Source organism: Gadus macrocephalus, chromosome 22 (assembly GCF_031168955.1).
Source record: "Gadus macrocephalus chromosome 22, ASM3116895v1".
In the NCBI taxonomy this organism is placed as follows: domain Eukaryota; kingdom Metazoa; phylum Chordata; class Actinopteri; order Gadiformes; family Gadidae; genus Gadus; species Gadus macrocephalus.
The window spans coordinates 218,069-245,670 of NC_082403.1; the positions used below are offsets into that span (position 1 = coordinate 218,069).

General features: G+C 50.3%; 1 protein-coding gene across 5 annotated transcripts in view; it reads left to right on the plus strand.

Moving 5' to 3' along the window:
• The first annotated feature begins 6,013 nt into the window (after positions 1–6,013).
• LOC132450902 (CCR4-NOT transcription complex subunit 3-like) overlaps positions 6,014–27,602 on the plus strand; it is a 35,455-nt gene continuing 13,866 nt past the window's right edge. The window contains exons 1-11 of one of the 5 annotated variants that reach the window (XM_060043083.1): positions 6,014–6,183; positions 7,434–7,492; positions 8,340–8,428; positions 14,811–14,885; positions 15,039–15,128; positions 16,074–16,202; positions 16,344–16,439; positions 20,029–20,157; positions 21,429–21,519; positions 22,043–22,173; positions 25,600–25,656. In XM_060043083.1, the coding sequence (XP_059899066.1) occupies positions 7,468–7,492; positions 8,340–8,428; positions 14,811–14,885; positions 15,039–15,128; positions 16,074–16,202; positions 16,344–16,439; positions 20,029–20,157; positions 21,429–21,519; positions 22,043–22,173; positions 25,600–25,656 (912 nt within the window). In that variant the 5' untranslated portion in view covers positions 6,014–6,183; positions 7,434–7,467. The remainder of the gene's footprint in view (positions 6,184–7,433; positions 7,493–8,339; positions 8,429–14,810; positions 14,886–15,038; positions 15,129–16,073; positions 16,203–16,343; positions 16,440–20,028; positions 20,158–21,428; positions 21,520–22,042; positions 22,174–25,599; positions 25,657–27,602) is intronic. The other 4 variants (XM_060043084.1, XM_060043085.1, XM_060043086.1 and 1 more) reach the window with 4 other exon arrangements.

Genomic DNA, 27,602 nt, shown 5'->3' on the forward strand with positions numbered 1-27,602 from the left:
AAGAGAAAAACTGAAATCAAGAATAATCCTAGGCGCTGCTTTTGAACGTTTGCGGCAACTGAAGGACGAGAAGGGTCTAAAAACCGATGCTTGTGTGGCGGTTGACCTAGTTTCAAAGTTTATACCGTTTATACTCGGTAATACCGGTGTTGAGACGAGTGTATTACTCGGTGTGAAAATGTCCACACCGCGGCAACCCTAGTGAAAACCAGGACTTCCAATACAATTATATGAAACAAACATCATCATCATCATCATCGCCTACTACCCCTTCTGGGGCTTAGGCCGCAAACAAGAGTTCTCCATGCATCCCGGTCCTGGGCCAACATCTCAAGCTGTCCCCAAGTGTAGCCCATTTTCTTGGCGTCCGCCTCCAAGTCTCTACGCCAGGTGTTTCGCGGCCGACCTCTCTTTCTTTTCCCTTGGGGATTCCACTTGAGGGACTGTCTTGTGGTGTTTGTGGCTGGTTTACGGAGAGTATGGCCTATCCATCTCCAACGTCGTTGGAGGATCTCTTCGTCCGCTGGCTTTTGGCTGGTACGTTCCCACAGTTCTTTGTTGCTGATGGTGTTAGGCCAGTGGATCTGGAGGATTCGTCGCAGGCAGGAATTGATGAATGACTGGATTTTGTTTGTTGTATTCACCGTAGTCCTCCATGTCTCAGCACCGTAGAGTAGGACTGACTTCACATTGCTGTTAAAGATCTTGATCTTTGTTGTGATGGCCAGGTCTTTTGCGCTCCAGATGTTTTTTAGTTGGAGGTACGCAACTCTGGCCTTGCCAATCCTGACTCTCACATCTGCATCTGTTCCACCCTGCTTGTTGACAATGCTGCCAAGGTAGGTGAACTCCTCAATCTCCTCCAGAGCTTCGCCTTCCAGCATGATGGGTGCAGTGTTGGCAGAGTTGACTCTCATGACTTTGCTCTTCCCTCTGTGGATGTTGAGACCGAGGCGAGCAGAGTTGGTTGCGATGGTGCTGGTCTTTTCTTGCATCTGCTGCTGGGTATGAGAGAGAAGGGCCAAGTCATCTGCAAAGTCCAGGTCTTCGAGCTGCGCCCACATTGTCCACTGTATGCCGTTTTTCCTTCCTGCTGTGGATTGCTTCATTACCCAATCCATTGCCAGCAGGAACAAGAATGGCGATAGTAGGCACCCCTGTCTCACTCCAGTTTGTACACTGAAAGCACCGGTAGGTTGTCCCTCGTGGATCACTCTGCAGGTCATTCCCTCATAGGTGTTTCTGATGATGTTAGTTAATTTCTCTGGCACTCCGTAGTGCCTGAGAAGCTTCCAGAGGGTCTCCCTGTCCACACTATCGAAGGCCTTCTCGTAGTCGATGAAGTTGATGAATAGCGGTGAATTCCACTCGAGTGACTGTTCCAGGATGATGCGCAGTGTAGCAATCTGGTCTGTACACGATCTGTCTTTGCGGAAGCCAGCCTGCTGGTCTCTAAGCTGGGGGTCGATCACATCTTTCATCCTGTCCAGTAAGATCCTGTAGAAGACCTTTCCTGGGATGGAGAGTAGCATGATCCCCCTATAATTTCCACAGTTGCTCAGGTCCCCTTTCTTTGGCATCTTCACAAGATAGCCCTCCTTCCATTCGCATGGGATGTTTTCCTCTTCCCACATCTTCTTAAAGAGAGGGTGGAGCATCTCTCCCATGGTCTCTGCGTCCGTCTTCAGTGCCTCGGCCGGGATGCTATCTGGTCCTGCAGCCTTGCCGTTTCTAAGTTTTTTAATGGCTTTCCTGATCTCCTCCCTTCTTGGTACACTGAGGTCTATTGGCAGATCCCTGTCTGCTTGTTGGATGTGTGGTGTGTCTTGTGGGGCTGGTCTGTTGAGGAGTTCCTCAAAATGTTCCAACCATCTTTTCTTCTGTCCTTCCTCCCCCATTATTGGCTTTCCCTCTTTGTCCTTTACTGGTCTTTGAGGTTTACTGGTCTTTCCTGCCAGCTTTTTGGTGGTGTCATACAGGTCCTTCAGATTCCCATGTCTAGCTGCTTCTTCTGCTTCTAATGCAAGGGCCTCTATGTAGTTCCTCTTGTCGGTCTTCAAGCTTTTTTTCACGTTCTTATTTGCTTCCCTGTACTCTGTTTGTGCCTTTACTTTCTCTGCTCTTGTACGACTGCTGTTAAGAGCTGCCTTCTTTTCTTTCCTCTCCTTCACCTTCTTTATTGACTCTGCTGATATCCAAGCCTTGTGGTTATCTTTCTGTGGTCCCAGTGCTACATTGCAGGTTGTAATTACCGTTTCCTTTACCACCTTCCACATCCCATCTATGTTTCTTTCCTCACCTTCTTTATCTAGCTCTTGCAGGGCATGAAACTTGTTCTTTAGCTCGATCTTGAATTTTTCTGCTGCTGCTGGATCTCTTAAAAGTGCTGTGTTGAATTTCTTTCTCTGGTTCTTCTCACCTGTCCAGTTTCTCCTCAACTTTAATTGGACTTTGGCAACGAGAAGATGATGGTCTGATGCTACGTCAGCTCCTCTTCTGACTCGTACATCTAAGAGGGACCTCCTAAACTTTTTGGTGACACATACATGGTCTATTTGGTTCTCAGTGGAGAGGTCCGGTGATACCCATGTGGCTTTGTGTACTCGCCTGTGGGGGAAGACACTTCCTCCGATGACAAGGTTGTTATTTGCACATAGTTCTGCGAATCTCTCTCCATTTTCGTTCATCTCGCCTAGACCATGCTGCCCCATTATCCTCTCATAGCCTCTGTTGTTACTTCCTATTTTTGCATTAAGGTCTCCCATTAAGATGGTAATATCTCTTTCTGAGTATCTCTGGATGATGGTCTGTATTCTGCTATAGAATTCGTCCTTGCTCTCTTCGTCACTATCGTTGGTTGGGGCATAGCATTGAATGATGTTCATGTTTATTCTTTCCTTCTTTGTTTTGAATGTAGCTGCTATTGCTCTCGAGCCATGTGCCTCCCATCCCATGAGTGCTCTCTGAGCAGCCTTGGACAGCATCAAAGCGACTCCCTGGGTGTGGTGTGCATTGTCCTCCTCATGGCCTGAGTACAGCAGCAGCTCTCCTGTGGTAAGCCTCTTCCGTCCAGAACCCGTCCATCTTGATTCACTAATTCCGAGTATGGCAAGGTTGTACTTGTTCATCTCGGTGGCAACTTGTGCGGTCTTTCCAGCTTCGAACATGGTCCTTACGTTCCATGTACCGATGGTGGTTGTAACACCGGTTGAGAGGATGGTTTTCGGCAGAGTGGCTTCCAGGTGCTTCTGGCTTTCACCACCCTGCGTCATAAATCCTTCTGACGAAGGTCCATCTTCACTCCGGGGCGGGATATCTTGGTTTACTCTTGTTTGCGTTTCTGTAACAGGTATTGTTTTATGGGGTGGGGTTGTTAGCCCCACGCCTAACCCCCAACCTGGAGGACCAGGTGTTGCCTTTAGTCGGACCTCTACCCTAAAACCTGCCCGGCTTGGTAAGACCTGCCAGGGGTATTACCCCCGCCGGTATAGCCTCCAGGGTCACGGAAGTACACAAGCCTCCCCACCACGGCAAGGTAACAACACAGAGGAGAGGATGAAACAAACATACATTTTCTAAAAATAGTAATGATTTATGTGACCGTTTAATGTTTATAACATCTGGTGCAACCATAGCCGCGAGAACGTATTCTCAGCAGGGGGTGCTGGGAAAAAAAACCCGGCCTGCACTAGACTCGCAACTCGTTACATTGATAAAAAAGATATATAGCAGCGCAACTCAATTACACCAGTGCATGCGCGCACAGTTGAAAATCGATCGTTGTGTTCACTTCCTTCACACCATGGTTCACATCCAGCTGCTCACAGAACAAGTTTAGCGCACCACCGCTACCCTCACACTTTTTCATATAACCTTTTTTCAGCACTAGGACATATGAGCATTAAATAAATGCTGCGTCTCAACATGCCTTGGACAGCAGCGAGGATGACTCGCTTTGCCACGGGCCGAAACAGTTCGGAGCGACCACAGCCAGAGCGAACACAGCGGGGCAGAGGAGTGTCAGGAAGTCTTTGGTGTACACATCAGTACGGCCTATTTGCACTACTGTTTAGTGGCAATGCAGTGTTTTATTCTATGCCTTTTTATTTTCGTATATTATTTCAATTAATACAATTTATTTATTCATGAAATCAAGATCTGGTCTTCAAATATTTTTTCCAAATATAGGTCGTATTACAATGGGGTTTGTGTTTATATTCGGACCAATACGGTACAGCGGACGCTCACATGACGTTAAGCATTTCCTGGTGCATAATGTGACGCTTCAGAACCTAAAATCCCGTTTCTCCCCGTTGATACGACAACACATAACCGGCGTTTTCAGAAATCTCCACTTTGGCCGGAGTTTTTAGAAATGATCGTTTTCTGTGATAAGACAGGGCCTCGGACAGGGGGTGTTGCAGCACCCCCAAAACCCCTACTTCCCGCGGTACTGGGTGCAATTTACAGCTGAATGTAGTGCCATGTTGTTAAACGAAAACCTACGCTAGCCTGGCTCGCTCTCGCGCATCACTGTTCGCGCTCGTGCATGATTGCGCGTCCAGGTACTTGGAATGGGTGGAGTCAGAGTCAGCGTTGAAGGAGAGGGGGTAGGACCATTTGAGTTGTGTATTTTCAAAATCTGCTGGCGTTTCGCAAATCGCGTACCCAACCTTTAACTTAATCTTATAGATAGACGGAGCATTGGCTGCTGGGACGCGAGAAATACGGCCGCCATCTTGGAGTGGTCAACCGGGAGCAGAAACAGCAGCAGAAACAGGATGCTGGGCTGTTGTTCAGCGTATTCCTGCTCAAATCGGCGGACAATCCATAATAGGAATCGGGGGATTACTTTTCACAAGCAAGATTTAACATTACCGTACTATTGGTATAATTAGTATCGAATAATAAAACACGCCAAACCATGTGGCCTTTATCATAGCTACACGTATGACAAAAAACCGCATGAAAATCAGTGGTATTCAGTGAGGTATGATTAATTAAATGCGCTGACAGTTCATTGCTCCAGCCAAACGGATTACACTGAGTGGAGCGGATGACCACTCCAAGATGGCGGCCCCGCGTCTCGTCAGCGCCAGTAGGCGGTAGCATTCGATGCTCCGTCTATCTATAAGATGTCTATGCTGGCTACGGCCCTGCGTGTGTCATTCATCGAATCGTTCGACGTGCCTGCTACGAACCCACTAATTGTCGAGGTCGCCCTCTAGTGGAAAGGAGGAGAACCTACACCCTGATGTGTTTATTCTAATGCACACCGGATATGAACATACGTTAAGGCTGCTGGCCCTTTTCTCTCATCATAGGAGCTCAGCTGTAGGCCTGTATCTCATGTATTTCATGTATCTCCTGTATCTACTATAGCCTGGATGGATATTCAATATACACGGAGTGGAAATAGGCCAGTCGTCTGAGTCATATTCCGTGGGACTTTTAAGATTCCTACGGAAAATACAAATATAACCTACATTTTACAGGATGTAATGTTTATCAGTCTAATATAATCAGCTGCACCTGAGTAGGCAAATGTAGGCTACGACACGTCTCGATAAATACGCATACGCACATGCATTGTTATTAACTTATTATAAATTTCATTGGGATATATTCTAATCAGGATAACTTCATAAGCGACATCTCCGTATATATGAACATATATGTATTTTACTAATAGCCTTCACGGATGAAGTGAGTTTTGGTGAAGATGTGTGAGTATCGATCCGTCAGTAGTTTAGTATTGATCCTTTGCGGACACAATCAGGAGGAGGAATCTAAAACAAAGCGATCAGCGACCAGCATCTGTCCACAAACATCTCACCTTTCACCTTTCCCCCGCCGACCAATCACAGCGCGTGTACCCTGGTAGTAGCGGAACTCACTCCCCCAAGCGGGGCTCTGATTGGCGCGTTGTTAGAAGAACTCGCCCTATTGGCCCGACGGTGAAACGGGGGTCGGCGAAGGGAGCCAACAGCGTGGCTCGGGAGGCGGGGCTTTTTTCCATCAGGGAGGAGGAGGAGGAGGTCCTGGCACTGGCAGCCATCTTGGATGTGCGGGCTGATTGTTTAGTGAAAAGAATCGGGAGTAAAGCACATAAAGACCGAAAACAGCCGCAGCTACCGGAGGACCGACACCAGAAGACAAACACACGGACCCGGGCTGACCCAGGTAACCGGTCCGCGGGGCTTCTTCCCAACGGGCTGTCGACACCCCGAGCCGGCCGGGACCTAGGGGGTCCCGGCGGGCGTCTTTGCTCGGGGTCCCGGCGGGAGGGTCTGCATGGAACCCCTCCGACCGTGCGGCGAGGCGGTCCTTCCGGTCGGACCCGGGTGGACCGGGGAGGCGGTGCAGACCGCGGGGTTGGCGCCTGTTCTGCACACTAAGGGCTCCTCTGTTGATCAACACTTGGCGGGGGGGGGGTCTTTCTCTGGCTAACGGTGTGTTTATCAACCTGGCTTCTCTGACCGCTGAGACGGGTCTGTGGGGTGGTCCCACGACCCAGCACAACCCCGTGGGGGTCTCACCCGGGACCCTGGCCCGCCGCGGGGTCACTCTTTTGCGCAAAGTCAAGCGTGTCTGACCCGCCGATGGTTGCGTCGCTGACCACTATGTTGCAGCGTTGTGTTGATTCCAAAGTTGTGTCCTCATCATAACGGCAGCGGGGGGAGAGCTGCGTGGTAGTAGTAAACACCTGATCCTCGTACTGAGCCGTGTGGAGGTCTACCTCAGAGTGCTAGAGCAGCCTGCCTGACCCTCTCTCATGAAGGCATCCTGGTAGGTCGGCATCCGGGTGTTTAAAAGGCCGGCCTCGGACCCCGTCCCGTCCCGGCGGAGGCACCGGACCGTGACTCTGAGGTGGGTGTTGAGAGACTCTTGGTCGTCTCAGTGCCCTGCCTCTGCCTCACCTCCTCCTCGTTTATTGACGGAACCATGTTTAAGGATAATAATAATAATAATGCGTCTGACCGCGGCCATGTGCCAAAATACATTTGGTATTTATGTTGGATGAAGTTAAGAAATGTGTAACCTCACAAGATCCTGACTCCAAATCCACTTGGACCCCCCCTGAAGGTCTACAGCCTGCCCCCCCAGCCTGCTGAAGGGGTGAATGGAGTGGTTAACAGAGTGATCAATGAGAGGGTGAACCAGGCCTAGAGCAGCGAGGAGTGGTCCGAGGGGACTGCGACCTCGTGACAGGTCCTGTCACTCACTCTGTGTTCCCCGCTGAAGGCCCCGGGTCCCCCAGCTGGGGGGGCGGCCGTCCGGTACAGGCCGTCCCAGACCGGTCAGAGTGCGTTATCACAACGGACTGGAGGGCCACAAAGAGTAGAAAACAACAGAGAGATCACACGTCATCGTGCCCCCCCCTCGCCTCCTTCCCCCCCAGCCTCACTAACCCAGGTCTCCGTGTGTTTCAGTGAAGGCATGAGGACATCAGCCTAGTCATCAGTCATGGCCGATAAACGAAAACTCCAAGGTGAGATGTTGGTGTCCTCTCTACCTTCTCCTCTCCTCTCTACCTCCTCTCTACCTCCTCCTCTCCTCCTCTTCTCCTCCTCCTCTCCTCTTTCTCTCCTCCTCTCCTCTGCCCTCTTCCCGTTGGTCCTCCTGTCTCCACTCCTCTTCTCGTGTGTGTGTGTGTGTGGTGGTCAGTGTGTTGATGTTTTTAACCGTGTCTCTCCCTCTCTGCTGTGTGTTTGTGTGTGTGTGTGTGGTGGTGGTCAGTGTGTTGATGTCTTTAACCGTGTGTGTGTGTGTGTGTGTGGTGGAGGTCAGTGTGTTGATGTCTTTAACCGTGTGTGTGTGTGTGTGTGTGTGTGGTGGAGGTCAGCGTGTTGATGTCTTTAACCGTGTGTGTGTGTGTGTGTGTGTGTGGTGGAGGTCAGCGTGTTGATGTCTTTAACCGTGTCTGTGTGTGTGTGTGTGTGTGTGTGTGTGTGTGTCTCTGTGTGTGTGTGTGGCGGAGGTCAGTGTGTTGATGTCTTTAACCGTGTGTGTGTGTGTGTGTGTGTGTGTGTGGTGGAGGTCAGCGTGTTGATGTCTTTAACCGTGTCTGTGTGTGTGTGTCTCTGTGTGTGTGTGTGCTGGAGGTCAGTGTGTTGATGTCTTTAACCGTGTGTGTGTGTGTGTGTGTGTGTGTGTGTGTGTGTGTGTGTGTGTGTGTGTGTGTGTGTGTGTGTGTGTGTGTGTGTGTGTGTGTGTGTGTGTGTGTGTGTGTGTGTGTGTGTGTGGTGGAGGTCAGTGTGTTGATGTCTTTAACTGTGTGTGTGGTGGAGGTCAGTGTGTTGATGTTTTTAACCGTGTCTCCCTCTCTCGCCCGACAGGTGAAATAGATCGATGTTTGAAAAAGGTAGCGGAGGGGGTGGAGCAGTTTGAAGACATCTGGCTGAAGGTACGCGGAGGTCGCGTCGAGGTAAACTCATCCCGTTGCTCAGGGCAACCCCCGTGTGGATGAGAGTACTGCTCTGGTCCCCGCCAGCACTCTGTCATGTTGTGTTGACACCTGTCAGTCAGCGTGTGTTTGATCTAGCGCCCGCTCACTTCCTGTTCCCACACGGCCCTCTGAGGTCCCCTTAACGTGTGTGTGTGTGTGTGTGTGTGTGTGTGTGTGTGTGTGTGTGTGTGTGTGTGTGTGTGTGTGTGTGTGTGTGTGTGTGTGTGTGTGTGTGTGTGTGTGTGTGTGTGTGTGTGTGTGTGTGTGTGTGTGTGTGGGGCACTTTGATGATGATGATGTTGGGCTGGAGGTGTGCACGGTGCCGATGTGTACGTGCGCACGTGCTGAATTATCGCACTCCCGTCAGGGCAGCGGCCCCGTACTGCAGGCCGTGTGCGGCTGCTTCTACAAGAGAGCTCCACACACCTTAAAGGCTCTCCAAAGGGCCCCTATGAGTCTGAGTATTAATGACTAACTCTCCAAAGGGCCCCTATGAGTCTGTGTATTAATGACTAACTCTTCAGGGGCCCCTATGAGTCTGTGTATTAATGACTAACTCTTCAGGGGCCCCTATGAGTCTGTGTATTAATGACTAACTCTTCAGGGGCCCCTATGAGTCTGTGTATTAATGACTAACTCTCCAAAGGGCCCCTATGAGTCTGTGTATTAATGACTAACTCTCCAAAGGGCCCCTATGAGTCTGTGTATTAATGACTAACTCTTCAGGGGCCCCTATGAGTCTGTGTATTAATGACTAACTCTCCAAAGGGCCCCTATGAGTCTGTGTATTAATGACTAACTCTCCAAAGGGCCCCTTTGAGTCTGTGTATTAATGACTAACTTTCCAAATGGCCCCTATGAGTCTGTGTATTAATGACTAACTCTCCAAAGGGCCCCTATGAGTCTGTGTATTAATGACTAACTCTCCAAAGGGCCCCTATGAGTCTGTGTATTAATGACTAACTCTTCAGGGGCCCCTATGATTCTGTGTATTAATGACTAACTCTTCAGGGGCCCCTATGAGTCTGTGTATTAATGACTAACTCTCCAAAGGGCCCCTATGAGTCTGAGTATTAATGACTAACTCTCCAAAGGGCCCCTATGAGTCTGTGTATCAATGACTAACTCTTCAGGGGGCGCAGTAGGGGCCCTATGAGTCTGTGTATTAATGACTAACTCTTCAGGGGCCCCTATGAGTCTGTGTATTAATGACTAACTCTCCAAAGGGCCCCTATGAGTCTGTGTATTAATGACTAACTCTCCAAAGGGCCCCTATGAGTCTGTGTATTAATGACTAACTCTCCAAAGGGCCCCTATGAGTCTGTGTATTAATGACTAACTCTTCAGGGGCCCCTATGAGTCTGTGTATTAATGACTAACTCTTCAGGGGCCCCTATGAGTCTGTGTATTAATGACTAACTCTCCAAAGGGCCCCTATGAGTCTGAGTATTAATGACTAACTCTCCAAAGGGCCCCTATGAGTCTGTGTATTAATGACTAACTCTCCAAAGGGCCCCTATGAGTCTGAGTATTAATGACTAACTCTCCAAAGGGCCCCTATGAGTCTGAGTATTAATGACTAACTCTCCAAAGGGCCCCTATGAGTCTGAGTATTAATGACTAACTCTCCAAAGGGCCCCTATGAGTCTGAGTATTAATGACTAACTCTTCAGGGGCCCCTATGAGTCTGTGTATTAATGACTAACTCTTCAGGGGCCCCTATGAGTGTGTATTAATGACTAACTCTCCAAAGGGCCCCTATGAGTCTATGTATTAATGACTAACTCTTCAGGGGCCCCTATGAGTCTGTGTATTAATGACTAACTCTCCAAAGGGCCCCTATGAGTCTGAGTATTAATGACTAACTCTCCAAAGGGCCCCTATGAGTCTGAGTATTAATGACTAACTCTCCAAAGGGCCCCTATGAGTCTGAGTATTAATGACTAACTCTTCAGGGGCCCCTATGAGTCTGTGTATTAATGACTAACTCTTCAGGGGCCCCTATGAGTCTGTGTATTAATGACTAACTCTCCAAAGGGCCCCTATGAGTCTATGTATTAATGACTAACTCTCCAAAGGGCCCCTATGAGTCTGTGTATTAATGACTAACTCTTCAGGGGCCCCTATGAGTCTGTGTATTAATGACTAACTCTTCAGGGGCCCCTATGAGTCTGTGTATTAATGACTAACTCTCCAAAGGGCCCCTATGAGTCTGTGTATTAATGACTAACTCTTCAGGGGCCCCTATGAGTCTGTGTATTAATGACTAACTCTTCAGGGGCCCCTATGAGTCTGTGTATTAATGACTAACTCTTCAGGGGCCCCTATGAGTCTGTGTATTAATGACTAACTCTCCAAAGGGCCCCTATGAGTCTGTGTATTAATGACTAACTCTCCAAAGGGCCCCTATGAGTCTGTGTATTAATGACTAACTCTTCAGGGGCCCCTATGAGTCTGTGTATTAATGACTAACTCTCCAAAGGGCCCCTATGAGTCTGTGTATTAATGACTAACTCTCCAAAGGGCCCCTTTGAGTCTGTGTATTAATGACTAACTTTCCAAATGGCCCCTATGAGTCTGTGTATTAATGACTAACTCTCCAAAGGGCCCCTATGAGTCTGTGTATTAATGACTAACTCTCCAAAGGGCCCCTATGAGTCTGTGTATTAATGACTAACTCTTCAGGGGCCCCTATGATTCTGTGTATTAATGACTAACTCTTCAGGGGCCCCTATGAGTCTGTGTATTAATGACTAACTCTCCAAAGGGCCCCTATGAGTCTGAGTATTAATGACTAACTCTCCAAAGGGCCCCTATGAGTCTGTGTATCAATGACTAACTCTTCAGGGGGCGCAGTAGGGGCCCTATGAGTCTGTGTATTAATGACTAACTCTTCAGGGGCCCCTATGAGTCTGTGTATTAATGACTAACTCTCCAAAGGGCCCCTATGAGTCTGTGTATTAATGACTAACTCTCCAAAGGGCCCCTATGAGTCTGTGTATTAATGACTAACTCTCCAAAGGGCCCCTATGAGTCTGTGTATTAATGACTAACTCTCCAAAGGGCCCCTTTGAGTCTGTGTATTAATGACTAACTTTCCAAATGGCCCCTATGAGTCTGTGTATTAATGACTAACTCTCCAAAGGGCCCCTATGAGTCTGTGTATTAATGACTAACTCTCCAAAGGGCCCCTATGAGTCTGTGTATTAATGACTAACTCTTCAGGGGCCCCTATGATTCTGTGTATTAATGACTAACTCTTCAGGGGCCCCTATGAGTCTGTGTATTAATGACTAACTCTCCAAAGGGCCCCTATGAGTCTGAGTATTAATGACTAACTCTCCAAAGGGCCCCTATGAGTCTGTGTATCAATGACTAACTCTTCAGGGGGCGCAGTAGGGGCCCTATGAGTCTGTGTATTAATGACTAACTCTTCAGGGGCCCCTATGAGTCTGTGTATTAATGACTAACTCTCCAAAGGGCCCCTATGAGTCTGTGTATTAATGACTAACTCTCCAAAGGGCCCCTATGAGTCTGTGTATTAATGACTAACTCTCCAAAGGGCCCCTATGAGTCTGTGTATTAATGACTAACTCTTCAGGGGCCCCTATGAGTCTGTATTAATGACTAACTCTTCAGGGGCCCCTATGAGTCTGTGTATTAATGACTAACTCTCCAAAGGGCCCCTATGAGTCTGAGTATTAATGACTAACTCTCCAAAGGGCCCCTATGAGTCTGTGTATTAATGACTAACTCTCCAAAGGGCCCCTATGAGTCTGAGTATTAATGACTAACTCTCCAAAGGGCCCCTATGAGGCTGAGTATTAATGACTAACTCTCCAAAGGGCCCCTATGAGTCTGAGTATTAATGACTAACTCTCCAAAGGGCCCCTATGAGTCTGAGTATTAATGACTAACTCTTCAGGGGCCCCTATGAGTCTGTGTATTAATGACTAACTCTTCAGGGGCCCCTATGAGTGTGTATTAATGACTAACTCTCCAAAGGGCCCCTATGAGTCTATGTATTAATGACTAACTCTTCAGGGGCCCCTATGAGTCTGTGTATTAATGACTAACTCTCCAAAGGGCCCCTATGAGTCTGAGTATTAATGACTAACTCTCCAAAGGGCCCCTATGAGTCTGAGTATTAATGACTAACTCTCCAAAGGGCCCCTATGAGTCTGAGTATTAATGACTAACTCTTCAGGGGCCCCTATGAGTCTGTGTATTAATGACTAACTCTTCAGGGGCCCCTATGAGTCTGTGTATTAATGACTAACTCTCCAAAGGGCCCCTATGAGTCTATGTATTAATGACTAACTCTCCAAAGGGCCCCTATGAGTCTGTGTATTAATGACTAACTCTTCAGGGGCCCCTATGAGTCTGTGTATTAATGACTAACTCTTCAGGGGCCCCTATGAGTCTGTGTATTAATGACTAACTCTTCAGGGGCCCCTATGAGTCTGAGTATTAATGACTAACTCTTCAGGGGCCCCTATGAGTCTGTGTATTAATGACTAACTCTCCAAAGGGCCCCTATGAGTCTGAGTATTAATGACTAACTCTCCAAAGGGCCCCTATGAGTCTGTGTATTAATGACTAACTCTCCAAAGGGCCCCTATGAGTCTGAGTATTAATGACTAACTCTTCAGAGGCCCCTATGAGTCTGTGTATTAATGACTAACTCTTCAGGGGCCCCTATGAGTCTGTGTATTAATGACTAACTCTTCAGGGGCCCCTATGAGTCTGTGTATTAATGACTAACTCTTCATGGGCCCTATGAGTCTGTGTATTAATGACTAACTCTCCAGGGGGCGCAGTAGGGGCCCCATGGGTCTGTATTGGGGGCCCCTATTGCCGCGTTTCCACTGCAGGGTGCGTAACGGATCGGTTCGTAAAGGTGCGGTACGGGTTGCGTTTCCACCGCCAAAAGTGGGCGTGACCCGGACTTAGCTGTACCCGTTTTGGCCTCGTTTTCAGTACTCCTCCGTTGGGGTACTGAAAACGAGACGAGACGCCTGAAAGGGTCCCGGGAAATTCGAGCTACACAACCCCTCCGTTGATTGGTCGACAGAATCATCACTTCCGGGCAACGTGGGGATAAAAACAAACAAACAAACAAACAGTAGCCTCGAGGTATTATTCTTTACAATTTACATGTCGCGTAAAACGCTTGCTTGGGCGAACAAGGAGGTGGAGACGTTCCTCTGCATTCTTGGGGAGGAAGACGTTGTTTACGATGTTTACCTAGCTGCCGCGGCGATCGACATCCGGCCTACCTTAAAGGGTACTGTCGGCGGTGGAAACGCAACCTCGGAACTGAGCTGGGCTATACCGGCCCCTCCCTACCGGACTGAGGCGAACCGATCCGTTCCGCACCCTGCAGTGGAAACGCGGCATACGAGTCTGTATTGGGGGCCCACTCTGTCCTTAATAGCACTTCCTACTCTGATTGGGAGGGCCCAGTCTGTGCGCTGTGACCAATGGTCCAGATGTTGTTGAGGGTCCCAGTGTCAGCCTTCCTCCCAGTCTGCTGTGGTGGTCTCCCAGTGTCAGCCTTCCTCCCAGTCTGCTGTGGTGGTCTCCCAGTGTCAGCCTTCCTCCCAGTCCGCTGTGGTGGTCTCCCAGTGTCAGCCTTCCTCCCAGTCTGCTGTGGTGGTCTCCCAGTGTCAGCCTTCCTCCCAGTCCTCTGTGGTGGTCTCCCAGTGTCAGCCTTCCTCCCAGTCCTCTGTGGTGGTCTCCCAGTGTCAGCCTTCCTCCCAGTCCTCTGTGGTGGTCTCCCAGTGTCAGCCTTCCTCCCAGTCCTCTGTGGTGGTCTCCCAGTGTCAGCCTTCCTCCCAGTCCTCTGTGGTGCTCTCCCAGTGTCAGCCTTCCTCCCAGTCCTCTGTGGTGGTCTCCCAGTGTCAGCCTTCCTCCCAGTCCTCTGTGGTGGTCTCCCAGTGTCAGCCTTCCTCCCAGTCCTCTGTGGTGGTCTCCCAGTGTCAGCCTTCCTCCCAGTCTGCTGTGGTGGTCTCCCAGTGTCAGCCTTCCTCCCAGTCCTCTGTGGTGGTCTCCCAGTGTCAGCCTTCCTCCTAGTCCTCTGTGGTGGTCTCCCAGTGTCAGCCTTCCTCCCAGTCCTCTGTGGTGCTCTCCCAGTGTCAGCCTTCCTCCCAGTCCTCTGTGGTGGTCTCCCAGTGTCAGCCTTCCTCCCAGTCCTCTGTGGTGGTCTCCCAGTGTCAGCCTTCCTCCCAGTCCTCTGTGGTGGTCTCCCAGTGTCAGCCTTCCTCCCAGTCCTCTGTGGTGCTCTCCCAGTGTCAGCCTTCCTCCCAGTCCGCTGTGGTGGTCTGTGCTGGGGCTCTGCTGACACACACTCTCCCAACAGCTGCACAACGCCGCAAACGCCAACCAGAAGGAGAAATATGAAGCAGACCTCAAGAAGGAGATCAAGAAACTACAGGTGTGTGTGCGTGTGCATTAATTGCACCTATTAAATATCATTGTGGTCAGCAAAAGCAGATCGACAGACAAGCTGTGCTCACAACCATGACGGAACAACGCATGTTTTTGCAGTGCAGGGTTGATTAACTCATTCTCTCTCGTTTTCTCTCAGCGGCTGCGGGACCAGATCAAGACGTGGGTCGCATCCAACGAGATCAAAGACAAACGGCAGCTCGTCGAGAACCGCAAACTCATAGAAACGGTGAGTAGAGGACAGACAGACAGTCGTGAGGTTCTAAACGCTGAGTGGAGGACAGACAGACAGACAGACAGACAGACAGTCGTGAGGTTCTAAACGCTGAGTGGGAGACAGACAGACAGACAGACAGACAGACAGACAGTCGTGAGGTTCTAAACGCTGAGTGGAGGACAGACAGACAGACAGACGTGAGGTTCTAAACGCTGAGTGGGGGACAGACAGACAGACAGACAGACGTGATGTTCTAAACGCTGAGTGGGGGACAGACAGACAGACAGACAGACAGACAGACAGACATGAGGTTATCTGCTAGGTTGTAAAGTTATTGTTATTATACGGTTATTGTTAAACACCAAACTCTGCTATTAAGTGTTGTCTGAGAATGAATAATTAATCATTGTCTATCATTTTGTTTGTTAAAGACTGTTACAGAGTTCTGCCACAAAATTAGTTGAACGCTCAAACCTTCTCTGTGTCTGTCCCTCAATATGTCCCTCTGTCCGTCTGTCTGTCTGTCTCTTCCTGTGGGCTCCTCTGTCTGTCTGTCTGTCTGTCTGTCTGTCTGTCTGTCTGTCTGTCTGTCTGTCTGTCTGTCTGTCTGTCTGTCTGTCTGTCTGTCTGTCTGTCTGTCCCTCTCTTCCTGTGGGCTCGTCTTTCTGTCTGTCTGTCTGTCTGTCCCTCTCTTCCTGTGGGCTCGTCTTTCTGTCTTTCTGTCTGTCTGTCTGTCTGTCTGTCTGTCTGTCTGTCTGTCTGTCTGTCTGTCTGTCTGTCTGTCTGTCTGTCTGTCTGTCTGTCCGTCTCTTCCTGTGGGCTCGTCTGTCTGTCTGTCTGTCTGTCTGTCTGTCTGTCCCTCTCTTCCTGTGGGCTCGTCTTTCTGTCTGTCTGTCTGTCTGTCCCTCTCTTCCTGTGGGCTCGTCTTTCTGTCTGTCTGTCTGTCTGTCCGAGCAGCAAATGGAGCGCTTCAAGGTGGTGGAGCGTGAGACCAAGACGAAGGCCTACTCCAAGGAAGGCCTGGGGCTCGCCCAGAAGGTGGACCCCGCCCAGAAGGAGAAGGAGGAGGTCGGCACCTGGCTGACGGTGAGCCTCGTAGCCTCGTAGCCTCGCAGCCTATTTCAGGGGCGTGGCCAGGGGCGTGGTCAGGAACCGGTGAGCACGCTCACCCCAGCCGTGCACCGAGGATGAACCTTGACCGCTTGTGTCTCTCCTCTTCCTCCTCAGAACACCATCGACACGCTGAACATGCAGGTGGACCAGTACGAGAGCGAGGTGGAGTCGCTCTCCGTCCAGACACGCAAGAAGAAGGGCGAGAAGGAGGTGAGGAAACGCATGAGAGAGGAGGAGCTACGTTCAGCAGACCCTTTATCCAGAGCCACCTACAATATGAGATCAGCCAGGAGAAAGAGAATCATCAATATACCTCTGTGGGTACGCTAAGGATGTTCATAGAACCAAGGGCCCAGCACTCACCATCACTAGGTTAGCCCACTAAAGCACTCACCATCACTAGGTTAACCCACGAAAGCACTAACCATCACTAGGTTAGCCCACTAAAGCACTCACCATCACTAGGTTAACCCACGAAAGCACTAACCATCACTAGGTTAGCCCACTAAAGCACTCACCATCACTAGGTTAGCCCACTAAAGCACTCACCATCACTAGGTTAACCCACGAAAGCACTAACCATCACTAGGTTAGCCCACTAAAGCACTCACCATCACTAGGTTAGCCCACTAAAGCACTAACCATCACTAGGTTAGCCCACTAAAGCACTAACCATCACTAGGTTAACCCATTAAAGCACTCACCATCACTAGCTTAACCCACTAAAGCACTCACCATCACTAGGTTAGCCCACTAAAGCACTCACCATCACTAGGTTAACCCACTAAAGCACTGACCATCACTAGGTTAGCCCACTAAAGCACTCACCATCACTAGGTTAGCCCACTAAAGCACTAACCATCACTAGGTTAACACACTAAAGCACTAACCATCACTAGGTTAACACACTAAAGCACTCACCATCACTAGGTTAACCCACTAAAGCACTAACCATCACTAGGTTAACCCATTAAAGCACTCACCATCACTAGGTTAACCCACTAAAGCACTCACCATCACGAGGTTAGCCCACTAAAGCACTCACCATCACTAGGTTAGCCCACTAAAGCACTAACCATCACTAGGTTAACCCATTAAAGCACTCACCATCACAAGGTTAGCCCACTAAAGCACTCACCATCACTAGGTTAACCCACTAAAGCACTGCCCATCACTAGGTTAGCCCACTAAAGCACTGACCATCACTAGGTTAGCCCATTCCCCGTACACAACAGAGACAGCTAGGATAAGATGCTACACCATGCTAGGTACTAGAGATAGCTAGGATAAGATGCTACACCATGCTAAGTACTCTTTTTAAGTGCCAGGATGTACAACATACAATAAGTTTGTACATTAAAGGTCACATGGCATGAAAATTTCACTTTATGAGGTTTTCTAACAATAATATGAGTATCCCTAGCCTGTCTATGGTCCCCCAGTGGCTAGAAATGGCGTTGTAAAACGAGAACAAGGTATCCTGCCCCGCCTTCGAAAAAACAAGGCTCAGAAGTTTAGATTTGGAATTTGGCCCCATGTGTCATCATATGGGGCCAGGTGACCTCCTCTTTCTCTTCTTTGCCCGCCCAGAGAATTTGGCCCCCCAATGAGGTGTGTGTGTGTGTGTGTGTGTGTGTGTGTGTGTGTGTGTGTGTGTGTGTGTGTGTGTGTGTGTGTGTGTGTGTGTGTGTGTGTGTGTGTGTGTGTGTGTGTGTGTGTGTGTGTGTGTGTGTGTGTGTAAAGCATGTGTTGTACTAGGGGTGTACAGTATAAACGGTATAGAAAGTGAAATTTGCGCTACGGTATGGATTTTGACGTTACCGGAGTGACCGGTAGACATGTTCTGTGCTACGCGTTAGTGTTCTGTGTAACGCGTTACCAAGTAAAGCACGTTAATACAGTAACGTTACAACTTTTGCATGTAAAATGTAAAGTTACTCGCAACTACTGAATATATGGTAACGAAACATAGTTCCTTTTTCAATTCGGCGCAACGTTACCTTTCCCAGGGACAGACTTGACAGCGATCCCAGGTACGCGTTACATGCCCGCACACACTTCAGCCAAATTGCGCTGCCAAAACTATACGGGGAGGTCCGCAAGCAAGTGGAGAAAGAAATCCAGCCCTTCAGAAGCATTTAAATCGAAATTAGAAGATACACTTAACATACCCTGATGTACTACCGTTACCGTCGATGCCTCAAATCACACCATGATCTACATTTTAGTCCATACTGTACAGCCCTATGTTGTACACTTCTTTGTTGTTTGGATAACCGTTCTGCTGTTGGTGTTATGGCGCGTAACACGCAATACAATAATGCAAGCTTGTGTCAAGCTCCCATTTGGTGAAAAGTCTAGACTGGGTCGGGTTCTCTGTCTCTGCTACTTCCACAACGAGACTCGTTGTGCGGGTTAACTCGGCCATGGTTGAGAGGGATTTTGGGGAAAGGAACTTTGGCTTTGACTCTGAAGTCCAGATTGAACCGCGCCATGGAGGAGAAAGGGATTGTTGAACCCCCACTACGAGTCTAGTTGTGAAAGTAACGGGAGTCTGCGAACTGCAACCATCCTTTCTCCGTGTCGCGGTTCAGTCTGTGACTTCAGATTGATGTGGAAGAACCAGAGGAGTCGGAGAACCCAACACAGTCGTTTGATATTCTTGATATCTGGAGGCGCACACAGCTTTTTGCCGTGATAATAATGACTATTATATATAGTTATCGATATATAATATGATATTATTTATATAGAGAGCTCCAGGACTCCCGCCGGAGCACCCAGAGTGTTCTAGAATATTTACAGAACACGGCTAAAGGCTGTGTGCACCTCGCCATTGTGATGCATCCGCTGTAAACAGAGCGCATGGTACCGTAGTCGCAAGCTGCTCAGGGCCACACCCCCACCCTCCTCCTTAACCCGCCTCTAAAAACGGCACGTCTGTGGAGAGCTCATCTCGTAGTGGCTGTAATTCTGCAACAAGGCTGAATTTCTTGGAACGTGTTCAATTACTGTATTAGGGGCCCACTAACACCTATGTAGAAGCATCCATAAAGTAGCATGCCATGGGACCTTTAAGTGCCAGAAGTGAGTGAATGAATGAATGAATGATTGATTGAATGAATGAATGAAAACATACTCAAGCAGTCTGGCTGACGACTGAGTTAAGAGAGACTTCTAAACTGCTTTTCCTCTCTCTCTCCCTCCTCATAAACACATCACCGCCTCCATCATCATCATCACCCATCACCTTCCATGGACCTTAGCCGGTAGCATATGGTTTATATATCTGATACCTGATACTAACTGCCAATGCACGCTGATACGTGCTAACAATTGCTATGCTAACCTAGCATATGGTTTTGAAACCTGATACATGTTACGACCTGCTAATGCACGCTGATACGTGCTAGAAAATGCTATGCTAACCTAGCATATGGTTACACATCTGATACATGTTACTACCTGCTAATGGACGCTGATACGTGCTAACAAATGCTATGCTAACCTAGCATATGGTTTTACACCTGATGCATGTTACTTCCTGCTAATGCACGCTGATACGTGCTAACCCATGCTATGCCAACCTAGCATATGGCTCTACACCTGATGCATGTTACTACCTGCTAATAAACGCTGATGCGTGCTAACCCATGCTATGCTAACCTAGCATATGGCTTTACACCTGAAGCATGTTACTACCTGCTACTGCACGCTAATGCGTGCTAACCCATGCTATACTAAACTAGCATACGGCCTTACACCTGAAGCATGTGACCCCCTGCCTCTCCCCTTGCAGCAGCAGGAGCGCATCGAGGAGCTGAAGCAGTTTGTGGAGAAGCACCGCTACCACATCCGCATGCTGGAAACCATCCTGCGCATGCTGGACAACCACTCCATCCAGGTGGACTCCATCCGGAAGATCAAGGTGACCGCCCCCCAGCACTCCTACCCCCAGGGGTCAGACCCCCGGGCCCCCCAGCACTACCCCCCCCCCCACCAGGGGTCAGACCCCCGGGCCCCCCAGCACTACCCCCCCGGGGGTCAGACCCCCCCCCCCCACCAGGGGTCAGACCCCCGGGCCCCCCAGCACTACCCCCCCCCCCCACCAGGGGTCAGACCCCCGGGCCCCCCAGCACTACCCCCCCCCCCCACCAGGGGTCAGACCCCCGGGCCCCCCAGCACTACCCCCCCCCCCCCCACCAGGGGTCAGACCCCCGGGCCCCCCAGCACTACCCCCCCCCCCCCCACCAGGGGTCAGACCCCCGGGCCCCCCAGCACTACCCCCCCCCCCCACCAGGGGTCAGACCCCCGGGCCCCCCAGCACTACCCCCCCCCCCCCACCAGGGGTCAGACCCCCGGGCCCCCCAGCACTACCCCCCCCCCCCCCACCAGGGGTCAGACCCCCGGGCCCCCCAGCACTACCCCCCCCCCCCCCACCAGGGGTCAGACCCCCGGGCCCCCCAGCACTACCCCCCCCCCCCCACCAGGGGTCAGACCCCCGGGCCCCCCAGCACTCCTACCCCCAGGGGTCAGACCCCCGGGCCCCCCAGCACTACCCCCCCCCCCACCAGGGGTCAGACCCCCGGGCCCCCCAGCACTACCCCCCCCCCCCCCCACCAGGGGTCAGACCCCCGGGCCCCCCAGCACTCCTACCCCCAGGGGTCAGACCCCCGGGCCCCCCAGCACTACCCCCCCCCCCCCACCAGGGGTCAGACCCCCGGGCCCCCCAGCACTACCCCCCCCCCCCCCCACCAGGGGTCAGACCCCCGGGCCCCCCAGCACTACCCCCCCCCCCACCAGGGGTCAGACCCCCGGGCCCCCCAGCACTACCCCCCCCCCACCAGGGGTCAGACCCCCGGGCCCCCCAGCACTACCCCCCCCGGGGGTCTGACCCCCGGGCCCCCCAGCACTACCCCCCCCCCCCACCAGGGGTCAGACCCCCGGGTCCCCCAGCACTACCCCCCCGGGGGTCAGACCCCCGGGCCCCCCAGCACTACCCCCCCCAGGGGTCAGACCCCCGGGCCCCCCAGCACTACCCCCCCCACCGGTCAGACCCGGGGGGGGCCCGTGGTTTTCTGTGGTGAAGGTTCTGTGGTGAAGGTTCTAACCTCATGCTCTCCGGTCCTGGAGCTCTAGTGTGAAGGTTCTGTGGTTCTGTGATGAAGGTTCTAACGTGTTCTGAACGGGGTTCTGCAGGACGACGTGGAGTACTACCTGGACTCCTCCCAGGACCCGGACTTTGAGGAGAACGAGTTCCTGTACGACGACCTGGACCTGGACGAGATCCGTGAGTACTGAACCGCAGAGAGAACCGCAGACAGAGAGAACCGCAGACAGAGAGAACCGCAGACAGAGAGAACCGCAGACAGAACCGCAGACAGAGAGAACCGCAGACAGAGAGAACCGCAGACAGAGAGAACCGCAGACAGAGAGAACCGCAGACAGAGAGAACCGCAGACAGAGAGAACCGCAGACAGAGAGAACCGCAGACAGAGAGAACCGCAGACAGAGAGAACCGCAGACAGAGAGAACCGCAGACAGAACCGCAGAGAGAACCGCAGAGAGAACCGCAGACAGAGAGAACCGCAGACAGAGAGAACCGCAGACAGAGAGAACCACAGACAGAGAGAACCACAGACAGAGAGAACCCCAGACAGAGAGAACCCCAGACAGAACCACAGACAGAACCACAGACAGAACCACAGAGAGAACCGCAGACAGAACCGCAGACAGAACCGTGATGGATAGTGTGTTGGATAGTGTTGATGGAGACCAGGGACTGAAAGCTCTTGTACCTCCCCCCCCTCCAGCCACCGCCCTGCTGGCCACCTCCCCCCCCGGCACCACCCTGGAGGACGAGATCCTGCAGCACTCGAGCAGCACGCCGACCTCCACCACCTCCTCCTCCCCCACGCCGCCCTCCCCGGCCACCTGCACCACGGTGAGCACAGCCTCCGCCTAGCATACCTGCTAACACATGCTACCTGCTAACTAGGGCTGTAACGATTCTCGCGGTGTGAGAAGGCAGAAGCCGATATGCCCTTTCTAACTCTTCGGTCAAATTGTCAGATTGAAATTTGCTAATAATTTGTCTAAATCATAGTCTGCTGACAGCGCCCCCTCCTATCGATGCCGTAAATATGTGACGAGATGCCCTCTCTGTGATCACAGCTCTCCGTGGCTACGGAGGATTGCATTTCTCCACAGCCGTCGAAGTCCTCATATGCGATATGAACGACATTTATCCAGAGTGGGCCAAGCGCGAAAAAAATTGCCTGTGTGTAGGCCTGTCGCGATATGCAATAAATCAATTAATTGCGCGATAAATTAAAAAGAGCGATAATTTTTTGCCTGCCGCAATAATTTCCATTCACACTTTTTTTTAAATCATTGCTTTATTGGCCTAATCTGAAAAGAAATCTATGCCATAAACAGAAATATTATAGGCCTTTATTACACGGGTCTTCTGAATGCCGTGGAACGCTCCGTTCACTTGCATGGGTAGTAGTCCGGTAACTTGTCAACCCCAGCGTCTTCCGTTGTTAAGCAACGTCAACGAATAAATTGACGAATAAATTGTAAAAAGACACACCATGTGAAGTTATTTTTTCATCTTGGCAAGTAGCCTTGTAATAAGCGGGATAATGTATAGAACGTCGCCGGTCATTCAGGGCGAAGCAAGACACCTCCGCTGCGCGTCGGTCGCCTGTTCGCCCTGTCGGGGCTTATTTTCCCGATAATGACCGGCGTTCCATGCATTATATATCATCTCATCGTCATCCGCTTATCCGGGGTCGGGTCGCGGGGGGAGCAGCTCAAGCAGGGGGCCCCAGACTTCCCTTTCCCGGGCCACATTGACCAGCTCTGACGGGGGGATCCCGAGGCGTTCCCAGGCCAGTGTTGAGATATAATCTCTCCACCTAGTCCTGGGTCTTCCCCGAGGTCTCCTCCCCACTGGACGTGCCTGAAACACCTCCCAAGGGAGGCGCCCAGTGGGCATCCTTGCCAGATGCCCGAACCACCTCAGCTGACTCCTTTCTAAGTAAAGGAGCAGCGGCTCTAATCCGAGTTCCTCACGGATGGCTGAGCTTCTCACCCTATCCCTAAGGGAGACGCCAGCCACCCTTCTGAGAAAACTCATCTCGGCCGCTTGTACCCGCGATCTCGTCCTTTCGGTCATCACCCAGCCCTCATGACCATAGGTGAGGATAGGAACGAAGATCGACCGGTAGATCGAGAGCTTTGCCTTGCGGCTCAGCTCTCTTTTCGTAACAACGGTGCGGTAAAGCGAACGCAATACCGCCCCCGCTGCTCCGATTCTCCGGCCAATCTCACGCTCCATAGTACCCTCACTCGCGAACAAGACCCCGAGGTACTTGAACTCATTCACTTGGGCTAAGGACTCATCAGCACATGCATTATATATATTTATATATATTATATATATTTAGCAGGGTAGGCCTAAGTAACAAATGTCGGGTTGAAATCGGGCTCCGGCTCATAATTACAGGGCACAACGAATAAACCCCCTCGTCAAGTGTCAGTCACTTGTTGCATGGTCTGTGTGGGAGGCGGAGCCCTGGCGCGTGTTTATTATTTTTTGAAGCGCAATCGCGTTTACATCCTTTTTATTTAGTGTTTCAATTTTATTTTTTGTTTTTGGTGGTGTTTCGTTTTTATTCAAGAGCATTATTTGTTAATAATAGATTGTTTTTGGTTGTTTTGTTAATTTATTCTGGATATTTTAAATGTCTTCCAGACGTCCAGTCCCAGTGTTCTTTAAAAATAAAAGTTTATTGACCTTCGGAAGGGTGTACTTTATCATTATATTAGTTGAAAAACGGCAATCTTATCGCAATAATTTCTGGGGCAATTAATCGCCCAGAAAAATGTGTTATCGTGACAGGCCTACCTGTGTGATCCTGTCTCTATTGTTTTGTGTGATTTGACTGGCAGTTTGTCTGCTTATAGGTCGGAATGAAGCGGCCACCGATTATTGACAGGATGGGTACTTTATTCTACCGGACTCGTTCGCTTCTTCACTCGACACACGCGCTACCGCTCGCTCTCCTCGCTCGTCCACTCACTCGCTGATGTCACACGCATACGCACACTGCCATTCTCCCGCACACACATATGCTACTCGTAACAATATGCCTCGTTATTGCGACGTTCATGTTTTTCCTCATCTATTGAAAGTTAGGCTATTAAACATGTTGCATTCTATACGGCCTGATTTAAGTGTTGTTTAAATAAAATGCTTTTTAAATTTAAAAGAATCTTGGGATGTATCGAACCGTGGGTCAAAAATCGTGATACAAACCGAATCGTGAATTTGTGTATCGTTACAGCCCTACTGCTAACACATGCTACCTGCTAACACATGCTACCTGCTAACACATGCTACCTGCTAACACATGCTACGCTCAACAGCTGGTCCATGTTAGTGTCTGCCAGTGCACGCTGATACCTGCTAACACATGCTACTCTAAAGTAGCATATGGTATAAACATCTGAAACATGTTACTATCTGCTAATGTACGCTGATACGTGCTAACACATGCTATGCTAGCCTAGCCCACAGAGCTAAAACATGCTAAAACACAGTATTCTTACTGTTGGCTAGCATCCGTGAGGAGTAAAGTAGAGACTAGGTCACCCCTGTACCCCCTAACCCCTGTACCCCCTAACCCCTGTACTGTACCCCCTAACCCCTGTACTGTACCCCCTAACCCCTGTACTGTACCCCCTAACCCCTGTACTGTACCCCCTAACCCCTGTACCCCCTAACCCCTGTTCCCCCTGTACCCCCTAACCCCTGTACTGTACCCCCTAACCCCTGTACTGTACCCCCTAACTCCTGTACCTCCTAACCCCTGTACTGTACCCCCTAACCCCTGTACCTCCTAACCCCTGTACTGTACCTCCTAACCCCTGTACTGTACCCCCTAACCCCTGTACCCCCTAACCCCTGTACTGTACCCCCTAACCCCTGTACCCCCTAACCCCTGTACTGTACCCCCTAACCCCTGTACCCCCTATCCCCTGTACTGTACCCCCTAACCCCTGTACCCCCTATCCCCTGTACCTCCTAACCCCTGTACTGTACCCCCTAACCCCTGTACCCCCTAACCCCTGTACTGTACCCCCTATCCCCTGTACCCCCTATCCCCTGTACCTCCTAACCCCTGTACTGTACCCCCTAACCCCTGTACCCCCTAACCCCTGTACCCCCTAACCCCTGTACCCCCTAACCCCTGTACCCCTGTACCCCCTAACCCCTGTACCCCCTAACCCCTGTACCTCCTAACCCCTGTACTGTACCCCCTAACCCCTGTACCCCCTAACCTGTGTCCTCCCCCTGCAGGAGAACTCGGAGGACGACAAGAAGAGAGGCCGCTCCACAGACAGCGAGGTCAGCCAGGTGAGGGGGAGGGGGAGGGTGGGTCTACTAGGGGGAGGGAGGGGGAGGAAGGGAGAGGAGAGGAGAGGAGAGGTGAGGGGTGAGGGGGAGGGGGAGGGTGGGTCTACTAGGGGGAGGGGCTGTGGGAGGCTGGGTACTGTACAGTAGTGTGGTGTGTTGTGTCCTGTACAGTAGTGGTGTAGTGTACTGTACAGTAGTGTACTGTACAGTAGTGTGGTGTAGTGTACTGTACAGTAGTGTGGTGTAGTGTACAGTAGTGTGGTGTAGTGTACTGTACAGTAGTGTACTGTACAGTAGTGTGGTGTAGTGTACTGTACAGTAGTGTGGTGTAGTGTACTGTACAGTAGTGTGGTGTAGTGTACTGTACAGTAGTGTGGTGTAGTGTACAGTAGTGTGGTGTACAGTAGTGTGGTGTAGTGTACTGTACAGTAGTGTGGTGGTGTGTAGTGTACAGTAGTGTGGTGTAGTGTACTGTACAGTAGTGTGGTGGTGTGTAGTGTACAGTAGTGTGGTGTAGTGTCCTGTACAGTAGTGTGGTGTAGTGTACTGTACAGTAGTGTGGTGTAGTGTACTGTACAGTAGTGTACTGTACAGTAGTGTGGTGTAGTATACTGTACAGTAGTGTGGTGTAGTGTACTGTACAGTAGTGTACTGTACAGTAGTGTGGTGTAGTGTACTGTACAGTAGTGTACTGTACATTAGTGTGGTGTAGTGTACTGTACAGTAGTGTACTGTACAGTAGTGTGGTGTAGTGTCCTGTACAGTAGTGTGGTGTAGTGTACTGTACAGTAGTGTGGTGTAGTGTACAGTAGTGTGGTGTAGTGTACTGTACAGTAGTGTACTGTACACTAATGTACAGTAGTGTACTGTACATTAGTGTGGTGTAGTGTCCTGTACAGTAGTGTGGTGTAGTGTACTGTACAGTAGTGTGGTGTAGTGTACTGTACAGTAGTGTACTGTACATTAGTGTGGTGTAGTGTACTGTACAGTAGTGTGGTGTAGTGTACTGTACAGTAGTGTGGTGTAGTGTACTGTACAGTAGTGTACTGTACATTAGTGTCGTGTAGTGTACTGTACAGTAGTGTACTGTACAATAGTGTGGTGTAGTGTACTGTACAGTAGTGTGGTGTAGTGTACTGTACAGTAGTGTGGTGTAGTGTCCTGTACAGTAGTGTGGTGTAGTGTACTGTACAGTAGTGTGGTGTAGTGTACTGTACAGTAGTGTGGTGTACTGTACAGTAGTGTGGTGTACTGTACAGTAGTGTGGTGTACTGTACTGTACAGTAGTGTGGTGTAGTGTACTGTACAGTAGTGTGGTGTAGTGTACTGTACAGTAGTGTGGTGTAGTGTACTGTACAGTAGTGTAGTGTAGTGTACTGTACAGTAGTGTGGTGTAGTGTACTGTACAGTAGTGTGGTGTGGTGTAGTGTACTGTACAGTAGTGTGGTGTAGTGTACTGTAGTGTGGTGTAGTGTACAGTAGTGTGGTGTAGTGTACTGTACAGTAGTGTGGTGTAGTGTACTGTACAGTAGTGTGGTGTAGTGTACTGTACAGTAGTGTGGTGTAGTGTACTGTACAGTAGTGTGGTGTAGTGTACTGTACAGTAGTGTGGTGTAGTGTACTGTACAGTAGTGTGGTGTAGTGTCCTGTACAGTAGTGTGGTGTAGTGTCCTGTACAGTAGTGTGGTGTAGTGTACTGTACAGTAGTGTGGTGTACTGTACAGTAGTGTGGTGTAGTGTACTGTACAGTAGTGTGGTGTAGTGTACTGTACAGTAGTGTAGTGTACTGTACAGTAGTGTGGTGTACTGTACAGTAGTGTGGTGTACTGTACAGTAGTGTGGTGTAGTGTACTGTACAGTAGTGTGGTGTAGTGTACTGTACAGTAGTGTGGTGTAGTGTACTGTACAGTAGTGTAGTGTAGTGTACTGTACAGTAGTGTGGTGTA